General features: G+C 42.5%; 1 protein-coding gene across 7 annotated transcripts in view; it reads left to right on the forward strand.

Moving 5' to 3' along the window:
- vps13d (vacuolar protein sorting 13 homolog D) overlaps nt 1-24737 on the forward strand; it is a 134988-nt gene extending 110251 nt beyond the window's left edge. For 6 of the 7 annotated variants that reach the window (XM_039801938.1, XM_039801940.1, XM_039801939.1 and 3 more), the window contains exons 45-69: nt 1-139; nt 226-473; nt 569-760; nt 2177-2303; nt 2578-2720; nt 3365-3495; nt 3806-3981; nt 6471-6594; nt 6801-7036; nt 7137-7239; nt 8238-8395; nt 8678-8786; nt 8987-9157; nt 9546-9650; nt 13023-13172; nt 13503-13661; nt 13776-13872; nt 13980-14128; nt 15030-15164; nt 15562-15729; nt 15961-16093; nt 16699-16894; nt 18460-18591; nt 18676-18916; nt 23812-24737. The exon at nt 1-139 is cut by the window's left edge and continues 78 nt beyond it. In XM_039801938.1, the coding sequence (XP_039657872.1) occupies nt 1-139; nt 226-473; nt 569-760; nt 2177-2303; nt 2578-2720; nt 3365-3495; nt 3806-3981; nt 6471-6594; nt 6801-7036; nt 7137-7239; nt 8238-8395; nt 8678-8786; nt 8987-9157; nt 9546-9650; nt 13023-13172; nt 13503-13661; nt 13776-13872; nt 13980-14128; nt 15030-15164; nt 15562-15729; nt 15961-16093; nt 16699-16894; nt 18460-18591; nt 18676-18916; nt 23812-23943 (3854 nt within the window). In that variant the 3' untranslated portion in view covers nt 23944-24737. Of the gene's footprint in view, nt 140-225; nt 474-568; nt 761-2176; nt 2304-2577; nt 2721-3364; nt 3496-3805; nt 3982-6470; nt 6595-6800; nt 7037-7136; nt 7240-8237; nt 8396-8677; nt 8787-8986; nt 9158-9545; nt 9651-13022; nt 13173-13502; nt 13662-13775; nt 13873-13979; nt 14129-15029; nt 15165-15561; nt 15730-15960; nt 16094-16698; nt 16895-18459; nt 18592-18675; nt 18917-21919; nt 22622-23811 lie in introns of those variants that run through there. The other variant, XM_039801945.1, reaches the window with a different exon arrangement.
- The last annotated feature ends 1322 nt before the right edge of the window (nt 24738-26059 follow it).

Here is a 26059-nt window from a genome sequence, read left to right on the forward strand (position 1 = left end):
CCCGGCCCAAAGGCCTGGGCTTGTTCTTCTGTAAGGTTCCCATCCACTGGACCAGCGTGGAGCGGCCCGGAGAGATCAGCAGCAGTAAGAGGGAGTGTCAGTCAGCAGACTTTGACGACAGCCGCAAGCATAATTTCAGGTATATACAGTCACTCGGACGGTTGTTCTTGGTTCCTGTCTTCCTTTTATCTGGTACCGTTCCCCTCATTTCTCTGCATCTCACAGGTTTTGTGTGGTCATCAAAAAAGAGAACTACCCCGAGCAGCAGCCTGCCAAGAGTGTTTCTGGCAGTGCAAAGCAGATCTATCGACAGCCAGGCCATAGCATCTACCTGCTGCCCACCATGGTGCTAGCCAACTTGCTGCCGTGTGACCTCAACTACTACATCAAGGGAACTTCCATCAAAGGCTCACTGCAGCCGGGGAAAGAGGCGGAGCTTCACGCTGCCGACACCTCGCAGAACATGGAGCTAGGTCAGGATTTGTCATAAGCCAGTCACTGGCTGGTGTTTACTTCCCAAACATGTTCCTTGTCCTCACTCCTGGTGTTGCTGATGTGTGTCCTTCAGGAGTCCTCCTGGAGAACTTTCCTGTGTGCAAAGAGCTGCTGATTCCACCTGGGACTCAGAACTATGTGGTCCGCATGAGGCTGTATGACACCAACAAACATCTGCTTTGCCTCACCATCCGCATCATCCTGCGAGCGCAGGGGGCTCTGAAGATCCTGATCTCCGCCCCCTACTGGCTTATAAACAAAACTGGTAATGTTTTCTTTGTTGTAATACAGTTTTTTACAATCACTTTGCTACTAATTTCAGAACCTTGATGTCATTTTTTTTTCAACACTCTAGACACAAAACGGTCATCAGTTGTAATACAGGCTGTCCAATGTTCAAAACATTGCATTGTGCATTCATATCTTTAAAGAAATATTGCACTTTCACAATCGTTGGTTCAAAAAACTAATTGGTTGTGAAATACCATTGAAACGTTACTTTAGATCACCCACACACAAGCTACCCATAGTTTCACTGGGTCATCGTTCGTACAATCATTAAATATTGTAGTACACAATAGGTGATCCATATTTCTTTATGGTACAACATACAAATACAAAAAAAAATCCCTGTAAAAGTACTGCAGTAGTAGAGAGAATACTACAGACCAATGTGATATATATATGATATATATGTGATATATATATATATATATATATATAGATATAGATATGTGTGTGTGTGATATATAATATATATATATAAAGATTTTAACCTTTATATATATATATAAAAGATTTTAACCTTTAACCAAATTCTCATTTGCAACGACGACCTGTAAATATTTATATATATATATATATATACATACACAGTACTTTATATATAAAGTATATATCTCAATCATCAGTAACGAGTTGGCAGAATTGGACAAGCAATTCCAAGGGCCTGCATCCATACAGTGCAGTACTGTCAATACTGTAAATAGTCTGAAAAAGTGGTACATGGGACCATAGTAACAGTATCTGATAAACAGTAGTACATTACAGTAAAGGTAGTACATGGGACCATAGAAACAGTGTCTAATAAACAGTAGTACATTACAGTAAAGAATGATGATGAAATATTACATCCATAGTTAATGTAGTCTAATGGGTTCATGCTCCACGCTAACTGGTGACAATGAATCTCTTATTATTATCTTGAAATGTTCGTGATCTAAACATGGAATATTGTTTGTCTGTTTCCATACAACTATGCATTAAGAGTAATACAACAGTTACTATTGATAGTTAGATGATTGTAATGAAATGAATAGACAATCATCTGAAATGTAATGTGTGAATGGCTTTTTGAAATGGTAGTACTTTGATGATAAGTTGTGTCATATTGAACAAGTGATCTTTGTTAAATGAACAAATGATCTTAGGTTTACGTGTATTGTATCCAAGCAATTGAAACAAGTTTTGAATCATTTTACATCAGTTTTTAATCATTGGTTGTGAGTTTTGTGTCTACAGTTTAGTAAAATGACGTCAGGGTTCTGAAATTAGTGCCAAAGTGATTGTAAAAAACTGTAAACTACAGTTAGTTGTTAATTTTCCGAGAGAAGAAAAACAAACAATCCAGGCATTACTTTAAGAACAATCTTTTCTATTATTGTTATAATTTCTCCCTCAGGTCTGCCGTTAATTTTCCGTCAAGACAATGGCAAAGCCGATGCTGCAGGCCAGTTTGAGGAGCACGAGTTGGCCCGAAGCCTCAGTCCATTACTATTCTGCTACACTGACAAGGAGCAGCCTGCTATGTAAGTGGGTGTCAGAGTGTCAGAGCACAGACATCTGGATTATACATAATGTCTTGGGAAGTGAGAAAAGTTCTACCTCCAGGTGTTTTTATTGTAAATGATAAATAGGGTGCACACACACATACTGATGGCGACAGCCTGGCTGGGGTTCAGTGTCTTGCCCAGAAACTTTGACATGTGCACAGGATAGAATCCCCACCCTGTGATTAGTGGACTACCCGTTGTACCTCCTGAGTCACAGTCACCCCATTCTCACATGCCATGTTTTCCTCAGGTGTACTATGCGGATCGGGAAAGGGATCCACCCAGACGGAGTTCCAGGCTGGTGCCAGGGCTTCTCCCTGGACGGAGGGAGTGGAGTCAGGGCCGTGAAGGTTATCCAGCATGGGAACAGGCCTGGCCTCATCTACAACATAGGCACGTTGCTACATTTACAGTACAAATGAAAGAACTAACTGGACTGGGTTAAAGGTGCTCCAATGACGTTCCGTCTCTCATCCAAGAGACCTTCTTCAGTTCTGAAGAAGTGAAGAAGTCTCTGGGATTAGAGACAAAGATTCATTTGGAGCACCTTTAACCAAATCCATTAGCCCTTAAGTTTAACTCTTCATTGGATAACTAACCTGGATGACTGAGAACTTTCACAGACATATTTTTCAGACATTGAGATTCATGACTGAGCCATGTCTCATATATATATATATATATATATAGAGAGAGAGAGAGAGAGCATGTAGAAATCTGTAATTTTTCTCATAGGTACTCTTCAACTGTGAGTGATGGAATCTAAAACAAAAATCCAGAAAATCACATTGTATGATTTTTAAGTAATTAATTTGCATTTTATTGCATGACCTAGTTATATATGATGATCTTTGGCATAAACTCCTTTACTGCTTATCTGCCACTTTGATGCATGTAGCAAAGATCTGTACTATACAGCACATATCTTGACATTTCTTCTTCAGTTGTTGATATAACTAAAATGTCTCTGTTGCTGCTGGGACATTCTCAATGAAATGTTTGTCAGGCGATCATTGTACGCTGTCTGATTAACACAGGTATCAGTGTGCGGAAAGGAAAAGGACGCTACCGGGACACTCACATAGTGACCTTTGCCCCGCGCTACCTGCTGGACAACCACTCCACACACAAACTGGCCTTCGCTCAGAGAGAGTTTGCAAGAGGGAAGGTGAGGAATTCACTTAGAAAAGTAACCTTCACGGGGTATTCTGGGACACACCATACAGTTAACCTATCCCCATTTCAAATCTTTATTTTATATCTCTCTCTCAAATTCTGAATTTAATGGCTTCATTTAACTCTCACCTTTTCCTGTCTGAGTTTCTACTGTGGCTATCTAAGAAAGGCAAAATGCCCCAAAAAGAATTAAATAAGCTGTTCATTGGTCTTAAACTCCTGGTGGGTCCCCCAGTTTCCCTTTCAGGGGGACAATAAATACAATATGACAGGGGTCATTAATGAATACTTTTGTGTTGTAGGGTACGGCCAACCCTGAGGGCTACATCTCCACCCTGCCTGGCTCCAGCGTTGTCTTCCACTGGCCCCGCAACGACTACGACCAGCTGCTGTGTGTGCGTCTCATGGACACCCCCAACTGCACCTGGTCTGGAGGCTTTGAGGTCAACAAACTCAAGTCCTTCCACGTCAACATGAGGTGAGTTCCAAATACATTTACACTGGCTCTGGAAGCACCTTTAATCCATCTTTGCTTTCCTTTACCTATATATACACTAACGGTCAGAAGTTTTAGAACACCCCAATTTTTCCATGTTTTTATTGAAATTCATGCAGTTCAATGTATTATTGTACTCTGAAATGAAAGACTAGAACAAATGAACAATTTAAGTTAAAAAAGAAATCATGGAATCAATTTTTGAACCAAAATGTATTATATATATAAATATATAAAGTATTATAAATAGTATACATTTTTGACTCCTCAAACTAGCTCCCTTTGGCAGATACAACAGCTGAACGCACTCGTGGCATTCTTTCTACAATGGAAATCAAATATTCTTCAGAAAGTTCTTCCCAACTCTGTTGCAGAAGTTCCCATAAATGTGTGGCACTTGTAGGTTGCTTTGCTTTCACTTTTCTGTCCAGTTCATCCCAAACCAGCTCAATGGGGTTTAAGTCTGGTTACTGTGTAGTGTTAATTTTGTCACCTATTTTTAATTTAGTCTTAGTCTTGTGCCAAAAATTTTTCTTAGTAAAGTTTTAGTCGACTAAAAGTCTCGCCATTTTAGTCTAGTTTTAGTCAAAAGAGAACTCAAGGTATCTTAGTCAAGTTTTAGTCGACTAAAAGTCTCGCCATTTTAGTCAAGTTTTAGTCAAAACATTTTAGTCTTTTTTTAAATAAATTATTTGTCAGGGACCATGCACAGTTCAAGCCCTGTACCTGATTTCTGATAACCATTTCAGTCAAATAGTTATAAAAATAAATAAATTATATAAAGTTATATAAATATTGAGCCTCTTCCTTATTTCACCAGTAAATTCCTGTTAAACGACAAAAACAACCACTGCAGGGGGAAAAGGATATTTTACAATAAAATAAATGCATCACGAAACTGGCGAGGCGTATTTCAAGTGAACGCAACATATGTGTTGTTTTTCAGACAACGGCAGATGCAGACTGTCGTACGTCTCGTGTTGGAATCCTACACAGAGAAATAGAGACAAACATTTACACCGTTTAGCTGTCAGCATTAAATTGCTAGCTAACGGTAGGCTAACGTTACCTGCTGCCAAGTGTAGTGTTAACTAGCGCCACGTGCAGCGATGTTTCGGTTGACTCTAACGTCCGTTTAGGAGCATCAGAGAGAAGCGCAGGCATTTAAGTGGCACCGAAATCTGCGTTGCTATTCGGTCCGGTAGATAACGGTCGTTAGGGCACCTGTCGGTGCCGTAGCACCGGGTCTCGGTAGCTGAAAATTCTATCTCATGATGAAAAAGTAGAGACGATTGTAGACGAAAATGAAGAGAGATTTTATCTTAGTTTTTATTTTATGCAAAACATTTTAGTCTCGTATTTTTTCGTCAACAATAATGCATGTTAATTTAGTCTTAGTCAGCGTTTTTGGACATTGGCGCAGTATTGTCATCGTCTCGTCTCGAACCGACAATTTCAAATTTTGATTCATCAGTCCATAACACCTTCTTCCAGTCTTCAGTAGTCCATTGACGATGTTTCTTGGCCCAGGCAAGCCTCTTTTTCTTATTCCGACGTCTTAGCAATGGCTTTCTTGCAGCAACTCGACCTATCAAACCTGCAGCTCCAAGTCTTCTCTTTACAGTTGAAACTGAGACTTGCTTATTACGACCACTATTAAGCTGTGCTTGAAGCTGTTGTCCTGTGAGCCGCCTATCACGCAAGCTGTTGACTATCAGAAACTTGTCTTCTGATTCTGTTGTGGCTTCGGGTCTGCCAGACCTCTTCCTGTCAGAGTTTTCCCCAGTTTCTAAGTGCCTTTTGATGGTTAAGAATACTGTACTTACTGACACCTTGACTTTCTTCGCAATTTCTCTGTAGGAAAGACCGACATTCTTAAGTGTTATGATGGTCTGTCTCTCTTCCATTGTTAATTGCCTTTTTCCCACCATTTTTATAGCAACACACTACTTTCTGCAGTACAATACTGTTCAAATAATGCTCACGATGATATGGTACCACAGTGTGTTCCAGCAATACTTTTATACAAACAGAGGGTCTTGTAAGTAATCCAGACAAGTTGGAACACCTGTGGGAATTGGTAGCACCAACTTTCAAAGCTTGATCAACCTCCATTGCTGCAGAACAGCTTTACATTGTTTAACCATTTCTTGTTCCCTGAAAAAGGCCTTTTTGTAAAATACTGAAATGTACATTCTTTTTCAGTTTTGGGTAACCTTATTTTTTTAACCTCAGGCAGTTCACCATTTACCTTTCTACCATTTCAAGCTATTCATTGGACTTGAACTGCTAAAATTTCAATAAAACACTAAAAGAATTGGGGTGTTCTAAAACTTTTGACCAGTAGTGTACATAATAATGTGTAATATCTTATCTCTGCTTTTATGTTGTTCTGCTGACTGCCTACTGGGCATTTTTTCCATTCTGTGGCCCCTGAAGTGTAGGTTTTAAGTGGATCTCGTTTTAAACAGGGACACACTGGGGAACTGTTTCTTCCTGCGGACTGAGATCACCCTGAAAGGAGCCACCTACCAGATCTCCTTCTCTGACACTGACCAGCTGCCTCCACCCTTCCGCATCGACAACATCTCTGAGGTGAGCCACTGGTAGGGCAGCTTCAGAGCTGTTACTCAGGGTGGACACAAGAACGTACTGGACTACCAGTTGTCTCTCCATGAGCTCCATGTGTCTTTGTGGTCTGGACACGATGAAACCATTGTGTTGTACACAGCAACAGAAGCAGTAAGTTGTGAAGAATAAAAAAGAGAGCTCAACACATTCCATTGTTTGAATGCCTTCAGGTGCCGATCCAGTTCTGGCAACATGGTGTGGCTGACCTGCGGCTGCACACTGAGGTGAAGGCCGGCTCGGTGCTGGACTATGCCTGTGATGAGCCCACACTGCCCCCTTACCTGACACTGACTGTGAAGGGAGCTGGATCCTCAGAAGTCACATCCGACATGAACTTCTTCAGAGAATACAACAAGCTCTACTATGAGAACTTCATCTACATCGCAGCCACACACACGTTCTCCACGTATGGACCAACTCATAACAGCTACATTTAATGAAACACAGATTTCATTACGTTTTCTCGTATTTAAAGTTTATTAAGCAGCATCATTTTGTTGATGCAGGAATATTGAGAAGAGACCTGCTGGGAAGAAGCGGCTGGTGAGCTGTGCTGAGCTGGTTCTTGATGTGGACACCAAGACTCAAAGGGTCATTCTGAAAAAGAAGGTACTGTTTTAGTTTAATATGACCCAGAATGAACAAAGAGATTTGGATCGAATTTTGGGTAGGATGGCAAACAATAAAAGTGTTTTTAAAAGTTGAAAAAAGCATGGGCTGTTTAAATAGTCATTGTTGTGCAAGTTTAGAGGGGGAAACAGTTGATTGACTGATTGCCAAAAAATAATAATTATAATTAGGGATGTCCCGATCCAGATTGCAAGTAGCGGATCAGAGCCGATATGGCAATTTTTTAACTGATCGGAGATCAGCATTCACTCCAAATACCTTACTAAGTTAATTTAAATCACCTCATAGTGATCGCCTCCTTTAATAACACACGGCCTGCGCCAGAGACAAACCATCAGACTGCCTGGATGCCAGAACTTCCAAACCAACATGGCGTCCAGAGAGTCTTGTAGCTTGCCAGTCCTTGACAACAAGTAAAAAAGTCCTTCTTCGTTAATCATCCGTTTTACAGAAGCGGTCTACTCCAATTATCCACACTCCTGTGATTCCACCAGTAAACCACACTTTCGATACTATGATAGTTCTCCCCTTGGGGAAGTGAAGTTCGGGTAAGGGGTGAAAGGTTATTTTGTAGCTGTCCACGAGGCCTTCAGAGAAGCAGGAGACATAGTTTCTGAACTCTTGAATCATCCAAGGTGAATTCAAATGATACCACCTTGTAGCACTACAGGGACATCCCTAATGATAATGTTGAAACTTGATTCATTTTTTAAATTCAAGCAAAAATGCCATGTGAGCATGTGGTTTTTCTCTGCTTTATATAAATGTAAAGTGAATATTTGACTGTGGCACAAAGACCTTTCCTTGGGATCTGGGAAATGGTGATTGGCAATTGTATCACAATTGTCTGGCTTTTTTAGACTTAAATTGAAAAAAAAGAATCTTGTGGTTGTATTCAATAGTTGCAGCCCATGACAAGCATAGAGACAAAGTGCACTAATGACTGTGTTGTAAGGTGTAGTGTGATTGTGGTGCAGGAGCCAGGGAAGCGCTCCCAGCTGTGGAGGATGACCGGCGCCGGCATGCTGTGTCATGAAGGCTCGTCTCCACCACAGAGCAAGCTGGCACAGCCACGCCCACTGGACTCCTCTTTGGTGCTGGACATCGCCGGGCTGGCAGCTGTTAGTGACAACAGGTCTGTACTGTGTATATAAGCTCCACACGCACACACACACACACATAGACACACACGCAGACACACACGCACACAAGCGGACACACACACACACAATCAGACACACACACACACACACACACACACACACATACACACAGACAGACAGACAGACACACACACACACAAGCACACACACATATACAGGTATTTCTCCCAGTCAGCTGTGCACACTGGTCCATAACCTGGGAGGAAGACTGGATGTGACAGGTGTCTCTTTCTCTACCTGTTGGTCTCTCCCAGCTTTGAGCCGCTGATGCTGAGAAGGCCGGACTCGCGCCGCAGCACCACCCAAACGTGGTACTTCAGCTCAGGCATGCTGACCTGCGGCCTTCCCCGGCTGGTAGTACAGGTGGGTGTTTTCCATTTCACTATGCATCATGTGACTGATAGGACAGGAAGAAAAGGTAACAGCATATAACAGGAAACATAATAACAATGGGTCAGCCTTCCCTAAGTGGAAATCCACTCTAGTGGCTACAACAAGCCTGATGTTTCAGTGGCCACACACGTTGTTGAGTTGTATTTGTTACCGAAGCCTTGTGTGTTCAGGTGAAGGGCGGGGGGGCAGGTCTGTGTGAAGGAGCACAGGTAGTGCTGGGACCAGACTCTGGGCTGATGGAGCCGGGCCCTGGGCAGCAGTTTATCAACCAGAAGATGAGACCTGGTTCTGGGGTGCTGTCGGTCCAGGTGCTGCCAGACGGACCCACTCGTGTCCTGCAGGTGAGAGCGTCCCGGGGGCACGTCATGTCCTGTGCAGAGCGTTTGATGTGTTACAGGAAAGATAAAAAGCAGCTAGAGTTTTCCCTTTCTGGAGTTCCACACACCAGGATGCTTTTAATGAAATACAAATGAAACGGGAAGACTACCAAAACAACAAAGTCACATGGCGTAGGTTGCTATGGCAATACATATAGATGTTACAAAGTCCAGCTTTACCATACTATATATATATATATATATATATATATACAGATTGTTTCTGCTTGTGTTCAGACACTGAAAATCAGATAACCGCTTTGTTCAGAATGAAAAAGAACCCCCAACACCTGATAATATCTACTTTTCATTTACAGTGGTGGTGAACATAATCTTTTGTGTTTGTTTTTAGATAAGTGACTTCAATCAGAGGAGAATGATCCGGAGCACAGCCAGCACAGAGCAGGACAGGGCCAAAGACCCTGTGAAGAAGGGGGAGCCTGAGCAGGAGCTGGAGGTACGAGTAACCACGCTCTGTCACTGACATTCATCACACATTCATCAATCCCCACATGTTCCTTATGTTTAATAAATTTTCCATCATATGTGTTCCTCATTTTCTTCATGTTTAACCCTCATGCCCTCTTCGGTCATTTTTGTACATTTTTCTCAAGTTTTTTTTTTCATTTCGTGATCATTTTTGCTGTGTTACTTCTTATGGCATGAAATTTTGTAGGAATCCTTCTTTTCAGTCAAATTTTTTAAATCCAGTGTTGTTTACTCTTACATGTCTTTTATACTTAAATGATTCATTTTGTACCCTCTGGACACCTTCGAGGCAAAAATGTCCACGCACACAAAAACTGTTATTAAATCATCATATATCAATATTTTTTTCTGCTTTTTTTTCATGAATCACTTAAACAACTTCTTACCTAATCAAAACCACCAAACATTCAATCATTTTCAGGATTTTAACCCTTTAAATGCCAGTTTATGTATTTGAAGTATGTCATTATTTATAAAAAAAACACAAAAAATGATTTTTTTCCCATATAATGAATAATATGTAGATGGGGCTTTGGTGGTGATTAGAGGCTTGGATATGTCAAAGATAAGCAACAAAACTGATTTGATTGCATTAGTATTTTTTATGTAATTCCAGATACTCCCTCTGGACACCTTCGAGGCAAAAATGGCCCCATTGACTTCCATTATAACCACATGTTTTGATCTCTCTGCCTTTACAGTATAAAACCATGCATTCTGTAATGTTAGCATTTCATTTGGAAGAAAACTAGTCATATTTGACATTTTTACAGTATTTCACCAGATTCAACCATTTTGCCCTTGTAGGCCGATGCATGAAATTATAGTTATATTATGGAGCTGTGTGTGTGTGTGTGTGTGTGTGTGTGTGTGTGTGTGTGTGTGTGTGTGTGTGTGTGTGTTGTGTCGCGGCCGTGTGCGGCGTGCGTGTGTGTGGGTGTGTGTGTGTGTGTGTGTGTGTGTGTGTGTGTGTGTGTATATATGTATATTTGTGTGTGTCTGTGTGTGTGTGTGTGTGTGTGGGTTGGGTGTGTGTGTGTGTGTGTGTGTGCGGTGTATGCGTGTGTGTGTATGTATGCGTGTGTGTGTGTGTGTGTGTGTGTGTGTGTGTGTGTGTGTGTGTGTGTGTGTGTGTGTGTGTGTGTGTGTGTGTGTGTGTGTGTGTGCATGCATGTATGTATGCATGTCTGTGTGTGAGAGAGAGTTTGTGTAAATCTGTAAACAAACAATGATAATTTTAGTGGTGAAAAAAGCGCACCTTACTTTAGCCAGTTATATTATGGAGCCGTGTGGGTGTGTGTGTGTGTGCGTGTGCGTGTGCATGTGCGTGTGTGTGTGTGTGTGTGTGCGTGCATGCGTGTCTGTGTGTGAGAGAGAGTTTGTGTAAATCTGGGTGAAAAAAGGGCTTCTTTTGAAGGATGCATTTCATGTGTCTTTGAAGACGTGCTTGAATAAAAACATTGTTTCCTGCATTTGTTGTAAACAAAAACAACAATTAGTGTGTTTATGCACCTGGCTCTAGAGAAGGAGAAAGACCTGGAGCAAAGAGAAGGAGCCTTTATCTTCCAGCCAACTGCAGGACTCATCTGAAGATGACACAAGTTTCTGGAGTCTGACAAAATGGTCACTGGTGTCCTCCAACTCTGTGAGTGCCTCTAACCCTTCCTCTGAAAGTGGAGAGGACACTGAAGATCCTGTCCATCCTAACATTGAATGGACAGTGAAGAATTGGCAAGTCTGGTCTCCATCTAATACTGAGACGCTGTGCAATATTCAAGCACCGACCGCCATGATGTCAGAGCCCACGAGATATGCCATATCAAGAATCCATGATGTGGCATCCTCTTTCCACCTTTTCTTCACTCTTGACTTGATCCAGCTGATTCAGGAAATGACAAACCTACACGGGAGGTGTTCAATCTCAGGATAGAGTGATGTGGATGCTCAAGAGAGTCAAACATACATGGGACTTCACACTTGGCTGGTGTGTACCGGTCCAAAGGGGAATCCACCCGGAGCCTGTGGGATGTCCATAGTGGGAGACCAGTCTTCAGGGCCACCATGTCCCACAAACCATTTGAAATGATAAGCGCCAGTTTACAGCACATGCAGGAGACAATGTTTTTATTCAAGCACGTCTTCAAAGACACATGAAATGCGCCCCTTCAAAAGATGCCTTTTTTCAGCCCTAAAGTGATCATTGCTTGCTTACAGGTTTACGCAAACTCTCACACACCACACACACACACACACACACACACACAAACACACACACAAACACACAAACACACACACACACACACACACACACACACACACGCTCCATAATATAACTATAATTTCATGCATCGGCCTACAAGGGCAAAATGGTTGAATCTGGTGAAATACTGTAAAAATGTCAAATATGACTAGTTTTCTTCCAAATGAAATGCTGACATTACAGAATGCATGGTTTTATACTGTAAAGGCAGTGAGATCAAAACATGTGGTTATAATGGAAGTCAATGGGGCCATTTTTGCCTCGAAGTTGTCCAAAGGGAGTATCTGGAATTACATAAAAAATACTAATGCAATCAAATGAGTTTTGTTGCTTATCTTTGACATATCCAAGCCCTCTAATCCCCACCAAAGCCCCATTCCCCTATGATTTTATTTTATGGAAAATAATTAATGTTTTTGTGTGTTTTTCATAAATAATTGTTACTTCAAAGATTTAAAACTGGCATTTAAAGGGTTAAAATCCAGAAAATTATTAAATTTTTGGTAGTTTTGAGCAACTTACAAGTTGTTTAAGTGATTTATGAAAAAAAAGCAGAAAAAAATATTGATATATGATGATTTAATATCAGTTTTTTGGACATGTACATTTTTGCCTCGAAGGTGTCCAAAGGGAGTATCTGGAACTATGTAAAAAATACTAATGCAATCAAATAAATTTTGTTGCTTATCTTTGACATATCCAAGCCTCTAATCACCACCAAAGCCCCATCTAGATATTATTCATTATATGGAAAAAAAATATTTTTTTGTGTTTTTTGTAATAAAAAATGAAATACTTCAAATACATAAACTGGCATTTAAAGGGTTAAAATCCTGAAAATGATTGAATGTTTGGTAGTTTTGATTAGGTTAGAAGTTGTTTAAGTGATTTATGAAAAAAAAGCAAAAAAAAATATTGATATATGATGATTTAATTTGTGTGCGTGGACATTTTTGCCTCGAAGGTGTCGAGAGTAAGTTTTTTTAAGGAGGGCATGAGGGTTAAAAACCATCTGTGTCCGGTACCGGGTACTGTGTGTCTCTCTGAGAGAGCTGTCATCTTCTTTGTATTCATTCCCAGGTGTTGGTGAACCTGGAGGAAGGTGTGGGCGTGTCTCTGGTCAACAAGGTTCCGGAGGAGCTCGTGTTCACGACGCTGTCTGGTATCAATGTCCACTTCACCCGCATTGCTGCCAACCAGGTACTGGAGCTCAGCATTCAAAACATCCAGGTGAGTGACTTGTACAAAACTATTTCATACAAAAGCAGTTCAGAATGCTTACATGATAATAAAACAATAACACAGAAAGGCAGAGGACTGACTGCATGTCTCAGATGGTGAAAGCAGCCGTTAGAGGACAGTCAAATGATGAGTTGTTTGTCGTCGGCATTGTTGTGTTTTCTGATGTAGCCAAGGGAAAGGGAGCTGGGACAAAAATACCCCACACAGTATATTTATTGGAAAGAGTGTGCCCACTCAGAAGGAAACAAGCTGGTATAAAAACAACTGGTTCCCAGTGCTAACCTCACCATTCCGATCAAATGTTTGTGTGCTCATCAGATGGACAACCAGCTGCTGGGCACCACCCAGCCTGTGATGCTGTGTGTGACTCCCAGCTCCAGCGACAGCAGCGACAGCAGCGCCAGTGACAGTGGGCCCGCGCTGCAGCTCAACTCGGTCAAGGTTCCCAGCAGCCTGGTGCTCACCCATCTGTTCAAGGTGAGTGTCACTGAATCACTGCTGTGTTACCATCAAAAGAAGAACATCACAGACATTTGTAGTGTGCCAGAGAATACTGGACAGTATCATCAGGAACTGCTGATGTGTTGACAGCACCTGATGGTGACGGCCCGGCGCTTCACAGTCATCATCGAGGAGAAGCTGCTGCTCAAGCTTCTCAGCTTCTTTGGATACGGACAGACAGGAGCTGGTGGGTCATTAGTTGAATGTCATTGTGTCAATGTTTGTGTGATGCTGTCACTTAAATGGTTGTTTTTGCTTAAAAGTAAAAAGATAACAAATGAATAATGAATGCAGAGCTGGAGAAGTTGGATGAAAACATCCATGAGAAGCCCAGCGAGGACGCAGGATCTCCCAAACGTTACTACTTTGAGAACCTGAAGATCAGCATCCCGCAGGTCAAACTGAGTGTCTTCACCTCGCACAAGCTGCCTCCCGATCTCAAGGTAACCCAACATGACATGTATGTTTGTCAAGAAAACAAAAAGCGAGCAACTCCCCCTAAAACCATAATTCTTCCTATAATAAGACTCAAAAACGTATTCATACAATTAATTAAATTACATTGTAATTACATGACATGTCATTTAGCTGACTCTTTTATCCAAAGCGACATACAATTTCTATACGAAGAACTAGGGGTTAAGTGTCTTGGTCAGGGACACATTGGTTGATGTATCGCAGTGGGAATTGAACCCAGATCTCCGACACCAAAGGCATGTATCATATACACTGCACCACCCCCATATTAATATCAATAAACTTCTTGAAAGGGATCATTAAGATATAGTTGCTAGTTGATAGTCTGTTATGCTGATAAATACACACATAAAAGGCACATAGGAACAGCAATATTTTTAATGTGACAATAATTTACAATAACAGAGAATTGCATAGAGCACTTACCTGATAGAATATTTTATTTTATTGTTATTTATCAGGGACAATACCTATAAAATTATCACAACCAGATGTGAAAGATGCAAGGTGTTTAGGATGTCTAGCCCTCCGCTAATTTGCCGTTTTATAGCTTTAATAGTACCAGTAAAGTCATGTCACTTATCAATTACTCCAAATTGAGTTAACATGTTAACAAGACCTTAGCACAGCCAGCTGACAGCAAAGTATTGAAACAGCAGTAGATTAATGATTTATGAACTGCACTGATAAGAGGTCGTGGTTAAACGTGATTTTAGTTGTAAGCTTTGTCCATCAGGGATCACAGAAATGTCATGCTACTTCCTGTTACCACATGATGTCACTGTGTGGCTTCCTGTTCCACCAGCTGCTAGGCCTTCCCATGGTTTCTCATGTATTCTTCATATGGATGTGTTTTTGTCCCTCGAGGCTCTGAAAGGCACGCTGGGCTTTCCTCTGGTTCGCTTTGAAGATGCTGTCATCAACATGTACCCGTTCACCAGAGTGCACCCCTACGAAACCCAGGAGATCATCATCAACGACATCCTCAAGCACTTCAGAGAGGTAAACCCATTTGGAAGTCTAGTCTGAACTCTCAACAATATCAGAATTTCTAAATAACACAATGCACATTCAGCACAGTCATGCTACTCTTGGGCATCTTACCTTCTACAGAAGGAGTTTTCCAGTGCTGAAGCATTTCTGACACTGCTGTCTCATAAGCCATTCTTTAAAGATTAAAGATACCTTCCACTATGCTCGGTAACCTATGGGATGTATGTGGAAAAGCTTTCCTCTCCTCACATAGTACAGCTGCTACACCTTGTACTTAAAGTAGAAATATGAATTATATAAAGTAAAGCTCATTTCCATCACTACATGGACATATCTAACATACACAGGTGAGTGATGTGATGTGGTTTGGGTCAGGTCAGTACTGTGTAGTGTTTCCTGTGTGTAGGAGCTGATCAGCCAGGCAGCTCAGATTCTGGGCTCTGTGGACTTCCTGGGAAACCCCATGGGCCTCCTCAACGACGTCAGCGAGGGCGTCTCTGAGCTCATCAAGTACGGCAACGTGGGGGGGCTCATACGCAATGTGACCCATGGTGTGTCCAACTCTGCTGCCAAGGTACGCCTCTGTGTACACGTGTTCCAGCTGTATGCTCCCGTGTGTTCAGGAGGTGGACATGTTAAGGAACACGTGTACAATACAATGCAACCGACAAGCAATCCATTCAAATAAAATTATTTGTGATGTCCAGTGTGAGCAGAAAAGAATGTTGTAAAAATGTAGCCGAGTAAATAAAAAGCATGTGAACATTGATATAGTGTGAACACCTTCCTGTTGTCTGGATGTCAGTTTGCAGGGACTTTATCAGACGGGCTGGGGAAGACCATGGACAACCGGCACCAGAGCGAGCGAGAGTACATCAGATACCACGGAGCCACCAGTGGAGAGCACCTGGTCGCAGGGATCCATGGACTGGCTCATGGTACCCCCTGGCTCCAGCAGGCACAGCACAGCTGCTGGGCAAAACATAATTTACACCTACAAATCTCATTTTGGGGGGAGTTTGCAAAAATAAAATACTGAACCTGTGCCTGCAAACTTATGACAAAATAGTTATGAACAAGTTAATATGATGCATGCGAACATGGCAGGTAGAAAAAAATAATTTAGTTTTAGTGCCATAATCTGTACAAATGGTAAAAGTAATGAATATCCCAACATGCAGCTAGTGATTGCTCGGACCCTGGATTTGAATAAGGTAAACCTGGTGAGGAAGAATTGTCGCTCACACTGTTGTGGAGTGTTTCTGGCTGAAAAAGCTGCTCTGTGACCAGTGGAAGTGGCATTTAGTTTCAGTGTGTGATTTGGTGACCGCTGATGACTGAATAAAAAGAATGCAGCGCATAGTTACTCTGTATTATTTGCGTGCGTGCGTGCGTGCGTGCGTGCGTGCGTGCGTGCGTGCGTGCGTGCTTTGTCAGGATTAATCCCACTTCATATCACTGCAGCCCAGTGTAAACAAACTGCATGAGAAGCTGGAGCTCTCAGTGGTTGCAGTCCTTTTGAACAAACTTTTCTCCCCCCCAGGTATTATTGGAGGCATGACGAGCATCATCACATCCACAGTGGAGGGCGTGAAGACGGAGGGTGGAGTCAGCGGGTTCTTCTCAGGCCTGGGTAAAGGTCTGGTGGGCACGGTGACCAAACCGGTGGCTGGAGCTCTGGACTTTGCCTCGGAGACGGCACAGACGGTCCGGGAAATGGCTAGTCTCAGTAACCACAGGTAGGTGGAGAATTATGGCACATTATGAGGTATGGTCAATGTCTTTTTATAATGATGACATGATGAACTGACATTGTGTTTAGTGACCCTGGTAGTGGCCCTGGCACTACTGAGCTTTATAATGAGTTTCAGCACATAGTTAAAGGAACACGGCGACTTATTGGGAATTTAGCTTATTCACTGTAACCCCCAGAGTTAGACAAGTTGATACATACCCTTCTCATCTCCGTGCGTGCTGTAACACTGTCTGACGCCGCCAGCGGCATCAGGCCAGCACAGAACATGCAGGTGAATGGTTCCAGTAATCCTACTGCTCCGAATTGTGACAAAAGTGACAAAATAACGCCAACATGTTCCTATTTACATGTTGTGATTTGTAGAGTCACAGCGTGTACACAACGTAACATGAGACACAGCCATCTTCTTACCGTAAACAAACCAGGAACTATATTCTCAGGTGGAAGAATATAGTACTTGGTTGGAGTGATTTGCTTTGCAGCAACCTGTCTGAGAATATAGTTCCAGGTTTGTTTACGGTTAGAAGATGTCTGTGTCTCATGTTACATTGTTTTTTGTACACGCTGTGACTCTACAAATGGCGTCAGACAGCCTTACAGCACGCACTGAGATGAGAAGGGTATGTATCGACTTGTCTTACTCTGGGGGTTACGGTGAATAAGCTAAATTCCCAATAAGTCGGCGTGTTCCTTTAAGCTGTCCGAGCCACAGATTTACTGTTGTGGTTCACTCTAAGCGGTTTCATAGCAATATTTCCGGCTGCAGCAGGCAGCTGTTGTCAGGGATACGCTGTCCTCTACCTGCTCAGCACCAAACCGCAGACAAGACACAGTTATAGAGACGAGCTGGTGAACATAGAGGAGCATTTAGCAGCTTAAGAGACCGAGATTTCCCTCAGGAGCTAGTGGAGACCAGTCCAAATAAACAATTATGTTGCTCCGTAACTGCTGGATGTTTAAATAACCCTAACTGTTAGCTAACAAATTACCCTTATCAACTGAAAGAGTGATTGCATGTCACGGTTGCTGCTGCCCCCAAGTGACCAAACAAATCAGTTCTTGTGGTTTAAGGTTTAAGATGGTGATTTTAGTTCCATATGGAGAAAGTGAATGCATGTTGCCTTGGCTCACTTTTGACTTTCAAACCTCAACCAAATGCTTTAATGTTTAAATACAAATCTGAAAACATTAACCATGCTGTATTTTCCATGAGTCTATTGTAAACATTGAAAATAAACATTTTGCAGATTGATCAGTGTGAACATTTTGCCGTTTTATTTTTGTTTTGCATAAATGTATAAAACAAATGGGCGAGCAGGCAAAGAAATTCAAACTCATCATCCAATTCCAATTCCATTTTATTTATAGTATCAAATCATAACAAGAGTTATCTCGAGACACTTTACAAATAGAGTAGGTCTAGACCACACTCTATAATTTACAAAACCCCAACAATTCTAATAATTCCTCATCAACATGGCTATAAACATGTGGACAGTACCAACACTATGAAGTGTGTGTGAAGTGTGTGCTTGCTGTGTTGATCAGGCTCAGTGTACAGCGCGTCAGGAAGCCTCGCTGCTGTAAGGGCCCTCAGGGTCTGCTGCCTCGACACTCGGCCACGCAGGCCGACGGCCAGGAACAGCTGTTCCGCCTCACTGACAACATCCACTCGGAGTTGTGAGTCTCACTCATTGCACTGCATTCTCCACGCTGTGTGCGTTGATACCCTGATCACCCTTTTCACTCTGTTTTTCACACCAGCTTCATCGCTGTGGAGCCCATCGACAGTTACTGCGTCCTTATCTCCTCCAAAGTGGTGTACTTCCTGCGGCCGGGGGAATACGTGGACCGCGAGGCCATCTTCCTGGAGGTCAAGTACGACGACCTGTACCACTGTCTGGTCTCTAAGGATCATGGGAAGGTATATGTGCAGCTTACCAAGAAAGCTGAGAGCACCAGCAGTGGTATGGCTATCCCTGGCCCCTCCCACCAGAAACCCATGGTAAGACACTCTGAGTCATTTTATATTGACAGTCTCTGGATAGTACGATACCCGAATTACACAAAATATTATATATAATTCTCCTGTATCTGTCCATGCAGCTGCTTCTGGTTCTATTTGTCTCTGAGGTTTCTGCCTAAACCCCAATGCAATGGAGCTGAATGGATTTTAGTTTTTGCTACTTTGAAAAGATTGACTGTAAACATTTTTCATGTTTGGTAGGAATTATTCCATAAATTCAGTCCTGAGGTTTGTGGATTATCCGGAGAAACAGGAACATTTCCCAGGTAGCAGGAACCTTTTAGCAACTATACCTGGGTTGTGACCGAAGGAACCAGGGACTTAAATACTTCCTGTAGAATAGTTTTATAGCTTTTGCGGCAGTACTTTCCAAAGGTTCAGGAACCTTAGGTGGTGGAGTTTGGGATGAGGTTTTAGTAAAACCTTGGAATCCTGCAACTGCATACATGACAGGTTTACTGACTGTCACTCACATGTTAGCAGTGTGAGAAATTTAAGCTCTAACTGTTGCAATGGCTCGAAAGGTCTGCATGCAGTGCTTCACCCGTTTCCCCTCACAGGGCCCTATTTTAACGATCTGAGCGCACGGCGTGAAGCGCCTGGCGCAGGTGCGTTTAGGGCGTGTCCAAATCCTTGCTAGTTTGATGGCGGAAAAAGGGTCTGTGTGCGGGCACATGGTTCAAAAGGGTTGTACTTAGGGCTAGATTTACTAACACTAGCGCAGTTTGCGCTGCGTCCGTTTATGCGAGTTCGGTAATAGCGCACGCTATGCTTCCACAGTTTGCGTAGTATTTATCAACCCTGACACCCATCAGGCAATCAGCGTCTTTCTCCGCCCACTATACCGTAGATTGCGCTGTAGCAAAGCGGTACTTGTGCTATGATATGGCTGAGTGCAGACTGCGATATTCCCACTGCTGATGCTATGACTGTTTGAAATGATCCTGATGCCAATATGTGTAATGTAGCGAGGAGTTTAACAACTGCTGGAATGGGATGTGAACGCTGAGTGGGAGATTCAATTTCATCTTTGATTTCTTCCAGTAACTCTAATATTGCATGTCTGCTTGATCTGTAACGCTAAATTATGTTGTGTTCACTGACAAAGTGTGATTCTTCTGTTAAAAATATTTTCAGCCTCGCCTATGTCTTCGTCTTGCTCAAATTGCTGTTGCCATTTCACCAGCGGCATAAAGGTCTACGAGGAAACTCGATTGCGGCTGGTTTAAAGAGGCGGAGAATTTCCCCCCCCAGAATAGAGGCCCTTACTGACAGTCTTTGTAAATACCACGGAATATATAATTAGGTCACACATGCGCTTATCCTCCCACCTTTTGGGTGGAACTCCCACTTTCCCCACGACCCTCCCACGAACGCATATTGAAAGCGCAACTTGTCTCTTCTCGCTCATGTGGCAGACAATCTGCCATTTTACCCAAGTGCGCCCTGTTTGTAAATAGCCCGCATCGGTTACGTCCGTCTTTGCGACCAATTAGCGCCTGGAAACAGGCGCAAACGGCTTGATAAATCTAGCCCTTAGTGTCTTCATTAATCAGAGGTGTGTTTTGGGCGTAACATGGAATCAACCAATCAGAGTGTCCTCTCCCACCGGGATTTGCACCTTAATATTTAAATTTGTAATCTTCTGCATGTGTGTGTGCGCTGCTGTGCATCCCTGTGTGTGTAACAAGCATAGTGTGCACGCACTGTGCAGGAGTCTAGGAGCATTTTACTAATGCTCTGTTAAAATAACAATGAAATGCTGAGTTACTGAGTTTAGACCAGGTTTTTGTTGGTCAATGGTGCGATTGCTTCCCACTGCCTCAAGATAGCAATATGCCCAGAATGCACCTGAACACACCTCCCTGTAAGACCAGCACGCCCAGAATGCACCTGAACACACCTCCCTGTAAGACCAGCACACCCAGAATGCACCTGAACACACCTCCCTGTAAGACCAGCACGCCCAGAATGCACCTGAACACACCTCCCTGTAAGACCAGGACGCCCAGAATGCACCTGAACACACCTCCCTGTAAGACCAACACACCCAGAATGCACCTGAACACACCTTCCTGTAAGACCAGGACGTCCAGAATGCACCTGAACACACCTCCCTGTAAGACCAGCACGCCCAGAATGCACCTGAACACACCTCCCTGTAAGACCAGCACGCCCAGAATGCACCTGAACACACCTCCCTGTAAGACCAGGACGCCCAGAATGCACCTGAACACACCTCCCTGTAAGACCAACACACCCAGAATGCACCTGAACACACCTTCCTGTAAGACCAGCACGCCCAGAATGCACCTGAACACACCTCCCTGTAAGACCAGCACACCCAGAATGCACCTGAACACACCTCCCTGTAAGACCAGCACGCCCAGAATGCACCTGAACACACCTCCCTGTAAGACCAGCACGCCCAGAATGCACCTGAACACACCTCCCTGTAAGACCAGCACGCTCAGAATGCACCTGAACACACCTCCCTGTAAGACCAGCACGCCCAGAATGCACCTGAACACACCTCCCTGTAAGACCAGCACGCCCAGAATGCACCTGAACACACCTCCCTTTAAGTCCAGCATGCCCAGAATGCACCTGATCACACCTCCCTGTAAGACCAGCACGCCCAGAATGCACCTGATCACACCTCCCTGTAAGACCAGCACACCCATGGGCTACAGCTGTTTAAACCACGCGGGCAAACTGACAACTGCGTCAGTCTTAAACTAGAAAAGACACTTGGGTCGGGCTTTGCGCTGCGCTGGGTGCAAGATAGGACCCACATTGTTTCTGCATGGTCTGAATAAGCCTTTCAGGTCCACAGGGACGTCAAGAAGTTGAGTCTTCATTTTTTTTGAGAGGCTAGGTAGTACATACTGTTTGGAGATCCGCTGCACTCCCCACCCACCGTCATTGGCTTTGCAGTCGCTGGGAGGTTAAAGGGCTTAACATCCTCCTCGTCTTTTCCAGAAGCGAGGCTAATGGACCTGAGTCCGAGTCATCCCACGCCATGTTCCCGTGGTCCGCCATGAAGCTGGCCTCGTTGCTCGTTGGTTAGCCGGGCCACGGCGTCAGCTGGGTGACGTCACTGCTGCTACGTCCATTATTTTTGCAGTCTAAAGTTGAGCGTAAACTTACACAACTAACAGCTCTTAAACAAACTTATTTTTTCAAACACAGTGAAAACCAATAATGACAGATGGGTCAGTCACTGCTGATTGGTTAGACAAAACGACAGCTTACCCTGATTATCAGGCTCATGTTGCTCTCTAAACTATTTTAAATGTCTTTGTTCTATGCTTTGACCACCAAACTAAATTCCCTTCTTCCCCATTGCTATTTGTATATCTGTATGTGTATCTGTAGATATCCTCTGGGGTTTTAAATCTAATTATATTATTGTTGGAGATCTTAAAACCTGAACAAAAAATACCCTTAACACTGATTCACTGACCACTTTGAAATTAGCTAAATTCCCCTTTGACAAGCCCCTTTTTATCTGATCTGTTACTCTATTCATATCAGTTAGCAACTTGGAGGTAGTCCGAGGCATCTCTCTTTTCTTCATGACATCCTTTCTTATGTTGCGATCTAGGGTTGGGTAGCGAACTATGTACAGTACAGGCCAAAAGTTTGGACACAATTTCTCATTCAATGCATTTCCTTTTATTTTTTTATGACTATTTAAATTTTAGATTCTCAGTGAAGGCATCAAAACTATGAATGAACACATATGGAATTATGTACTTAACAAAAAAGTGTGAAATAACTGAAAACATGTCTTATATTTTAGATTCTTCAAAGTAGCCAACCTTTGCTTTTTTTATTAATAAGGGAAACAATTCCACTAATTAACCCTGACACAAGGCACACCTGTGAAGTGAAAACCATTTCAGGTGACTACCTCATGAAGCTCATTGAGAGAACACCAAGGGTTTGCAGAGTTATCAAAAAAAGCAAAGGGTGGCTACTTTGAGGAATCTAAAATATGACATGTTTTCATTTATTTCACACTTTTTTGTTAAGTACATAATTCCATATGTGTTCATTCATAGTTTTGATGCCTTCAGTGAGAATCTACAATGTAAATAGTCATGAAAATAAAGGAAACACATTGAATGAGAAGGTGTGTCCAAACTTTTGGCCTGTACTGTACTTTTTTGGGATACCGACCGAATTGCGTCTGTACCACCGAGGACCGATTCACATTAAATCAAGCAGTACCAAATGTTGGTCCCTGAGAGCCTTTAAGCGGGAGCTTCTAAGTCCTCTCTGCATGTTGACAGAGAGCGAAACTATGTTTTAGTTTAAGTCACATTTTTTTGTTATTACAGAGAGAAAGTACCAAAAAAAAGCTACTGTTCGAATTTCAGGTACTGGTAACAATGTGAACAGTACCCAACCCTATTGCGATCAGACTACACAACATTTGAGTCTTTCACTGTGTCAGTTTGTATCAGATACGACCAATAGCGGACCATCGCCACACATTTCGGGTGTCAGAAACAAAATATAAGACAGTTGCTTGGTTTATCGTGTGTAGTGAGGAAAAGTAGGAGACAACCTTCACCTGAAATACCTGAGGATGTCGGGGCAAAAAGACTACTGTGTCCAAATATATTTTCCTTTTCCCACAGTGACACTTGTACAACGTGTCCGGTGACCCTGACCAATAAGGGCAGAGTGCTCTTCAGCTGTAAATATGGAGAAGACACTAGTGATGCTTTACTTAATTAGAGTGAAGCTGTTTTAGTGGTTTCGGAGTTGATAGCGACCAATGCCCCTCATCTGTCTGTCTGTCTGTCTGATCCCAGCATTGGTGTTTCCACTCTGGTAAAACCTTGTAACAATCCTCTCCACAGGTCCATGTGAAGAGTGAGAGTCTCGCCATCAAAATCTCTCAGGAAATCAACTATGCCAAGAGTCTGTACTACGAGCAGCAGCTAATGCTGCCTGCCAGTGAGAACGAAGACTGCTTACTGCTCGAGTCCTGACCACATGACTTTCTTAGAAGGATTACTAACGTTCTTAAATCCTGAGAAGGTGATGGCTTTTATTGATTTTTGTAGGACTTAGTATTTTAAAGAGTTAGACAAACTGCAGTAAAGGGAACAGTCAGTCTAGTCACGTGGCCTGATGTTTGGCAAAGCACATGACATAAATCACATATGCAAGGCAGTGTTAGTTGGACTGAGTATATGTAGAAAACGCTGGTTTCTCTGTGTTTCTATGGCTGCTGATGGCAGCAGGTGTACACAGTACTGTTTGTGAATACAGAAATGTAAATAGAGCTACATACCAATATTATGAACCAGTGTACATACTGTATTAATAATGAAGTATGAAGAATAATGTGAAATGTAACAAACTGCCTTTACAACTCTATTTTGTGTATAAGAGACTATTAGTTGGGGGGGGGGGATGAATTGCACTGACACAGGGAGGGAAGGGACCTGCAGCCCCCCTTTCTCCCATTGAAGCTGCCTGTCATTGTCTTTGCCTTTTACAATCGCAGACCTCCAGGTCTGACATGTCTACTTTTATTTACCAAGCCTTTTTTAATGAGGCCAGTCTTTATACACAGAGTTCTCTAAAGGACAGTGTGCACGTCCTTCCTTCTAACCAGATTCACTCTAAATTGTACACAACTTGTTGAAGAGTATTGGTCTTTGGGTTTTGGTTTGGTGTCAGATAAGATTTTCTAGAGTGGAGTTGAGGACAGGTGGTAGTGGACTATGGTGGAGATGTGATATATGGACACTGCTTCAAATAAAGATCTACAACTGGAGCACTCACTGTGTGGGACTTATTGTTTCCAAACCTTCGGGTGATGTGGAATCCTATTTAAAACGGCTGGCTAAAGATAACTGTAAATACAGTAATATCGTGTTTCACGTAGGTGGTAATAATACCCGATTACGTAAAACGGAGATCACTAAAATGAATGTTAAGTCACTTTGTGCATATGGAAAGACAATGTCGGACTCAGTAGTTTTCTCTGGACCCCTGCCAAACCTGATCAGCGATGACATGTACAGCCGCTTGTCATCTCTCCACCGATGGTTGTCGGGGTGGGGGTGCCCAGCTAATAATGTGGGCTACGTAGATAACTGGGGGGCGTTCTGAGGAAAGCCTGGGCTGATTAGGAGAGACGGCATTCATCCCACTTTGGACTCATCAAAAAATCTGTCTATTATTATGTCATAAACCATGACAATCCAAGTTTGATATTAGTAATCAGAGGTGCAGTGCTACACGCTCCTCTGTGCTTCTGTTGGAGCAGTCGCCCACTCATAATCTAATAACCACGGTGTCTGTCCCCCGACTCAGATCGGTTAAATCAAAAGTAAACAAAAGAGGAGTTAAACTAAAAACCTCCACTGCAATAGATCATAATAGGATAATTCAATTTTGACTTTTAAATCAGATCTCTGTCTTCTATAGCAGTCCTAGTAAACAATCTGATATCAGATAATCATATTGATAATCTGATATCAGATAATCATATTGATCTATTCTCTTACCGAAACATGAAGGGGGAGTTGCAGCCATCTTTGATTCAAGCCTGTTAATTAATCTAAATAAACCTAAACTAAATTAGAACTCGTTTGAAAGCCTTGTTCTTAATCTTCAACATCCAACATGGAAAACGTTACAGCCAATTATATTTGTTGTTGTTTACCGAGCTCCAGGTCCGTATTCTGAATTTTTATCTGAATTCTCAGTTTGTATCATGTGTAGTACAAAGTACCTATTGTAGGTGATTTTAACCCTCATGCCCTCCTCGGTCATTTTTGTACATTTCTCAAGTTTTTTTTTTCATTTTGTGATCATTTTTGCTGTGTTACTGCTTATGGCATGAAATTTTGTAGGAACCTTTCTTTTCAGCCAAATGTTTTAAATCCAGTGTTTTTTACTCTTACATGTCTTTTATACTTAAATGATTCATTTTGTACCCTTTGGACACCTTCGTGGCAAAAATGTCCACACACACAAAAACTTATTAAATCATATATCAATATTTAGTGGGAATGCTGTTCAACAGCATTCCACCTATTGTTATCCTGTTCTTTATTTTTCTGCTTAATTAGTGGGAATGCTGTTCAACAG

The sequence above is a fragment of the Perca fluviatilis genome, chromosome 5 (genome assembly GCF_010015445.1).
Source record: "Perca fluviatilis chromosome 5, GENO_Pfluv_1.0, whole genome shotgun sequence".
NCBI classification, from domain to species: Eukaryota; Metazoa; Chordata; class Actinopteri; order Perciformes; family Percidae; genus Perca; species Perca fluviatilis.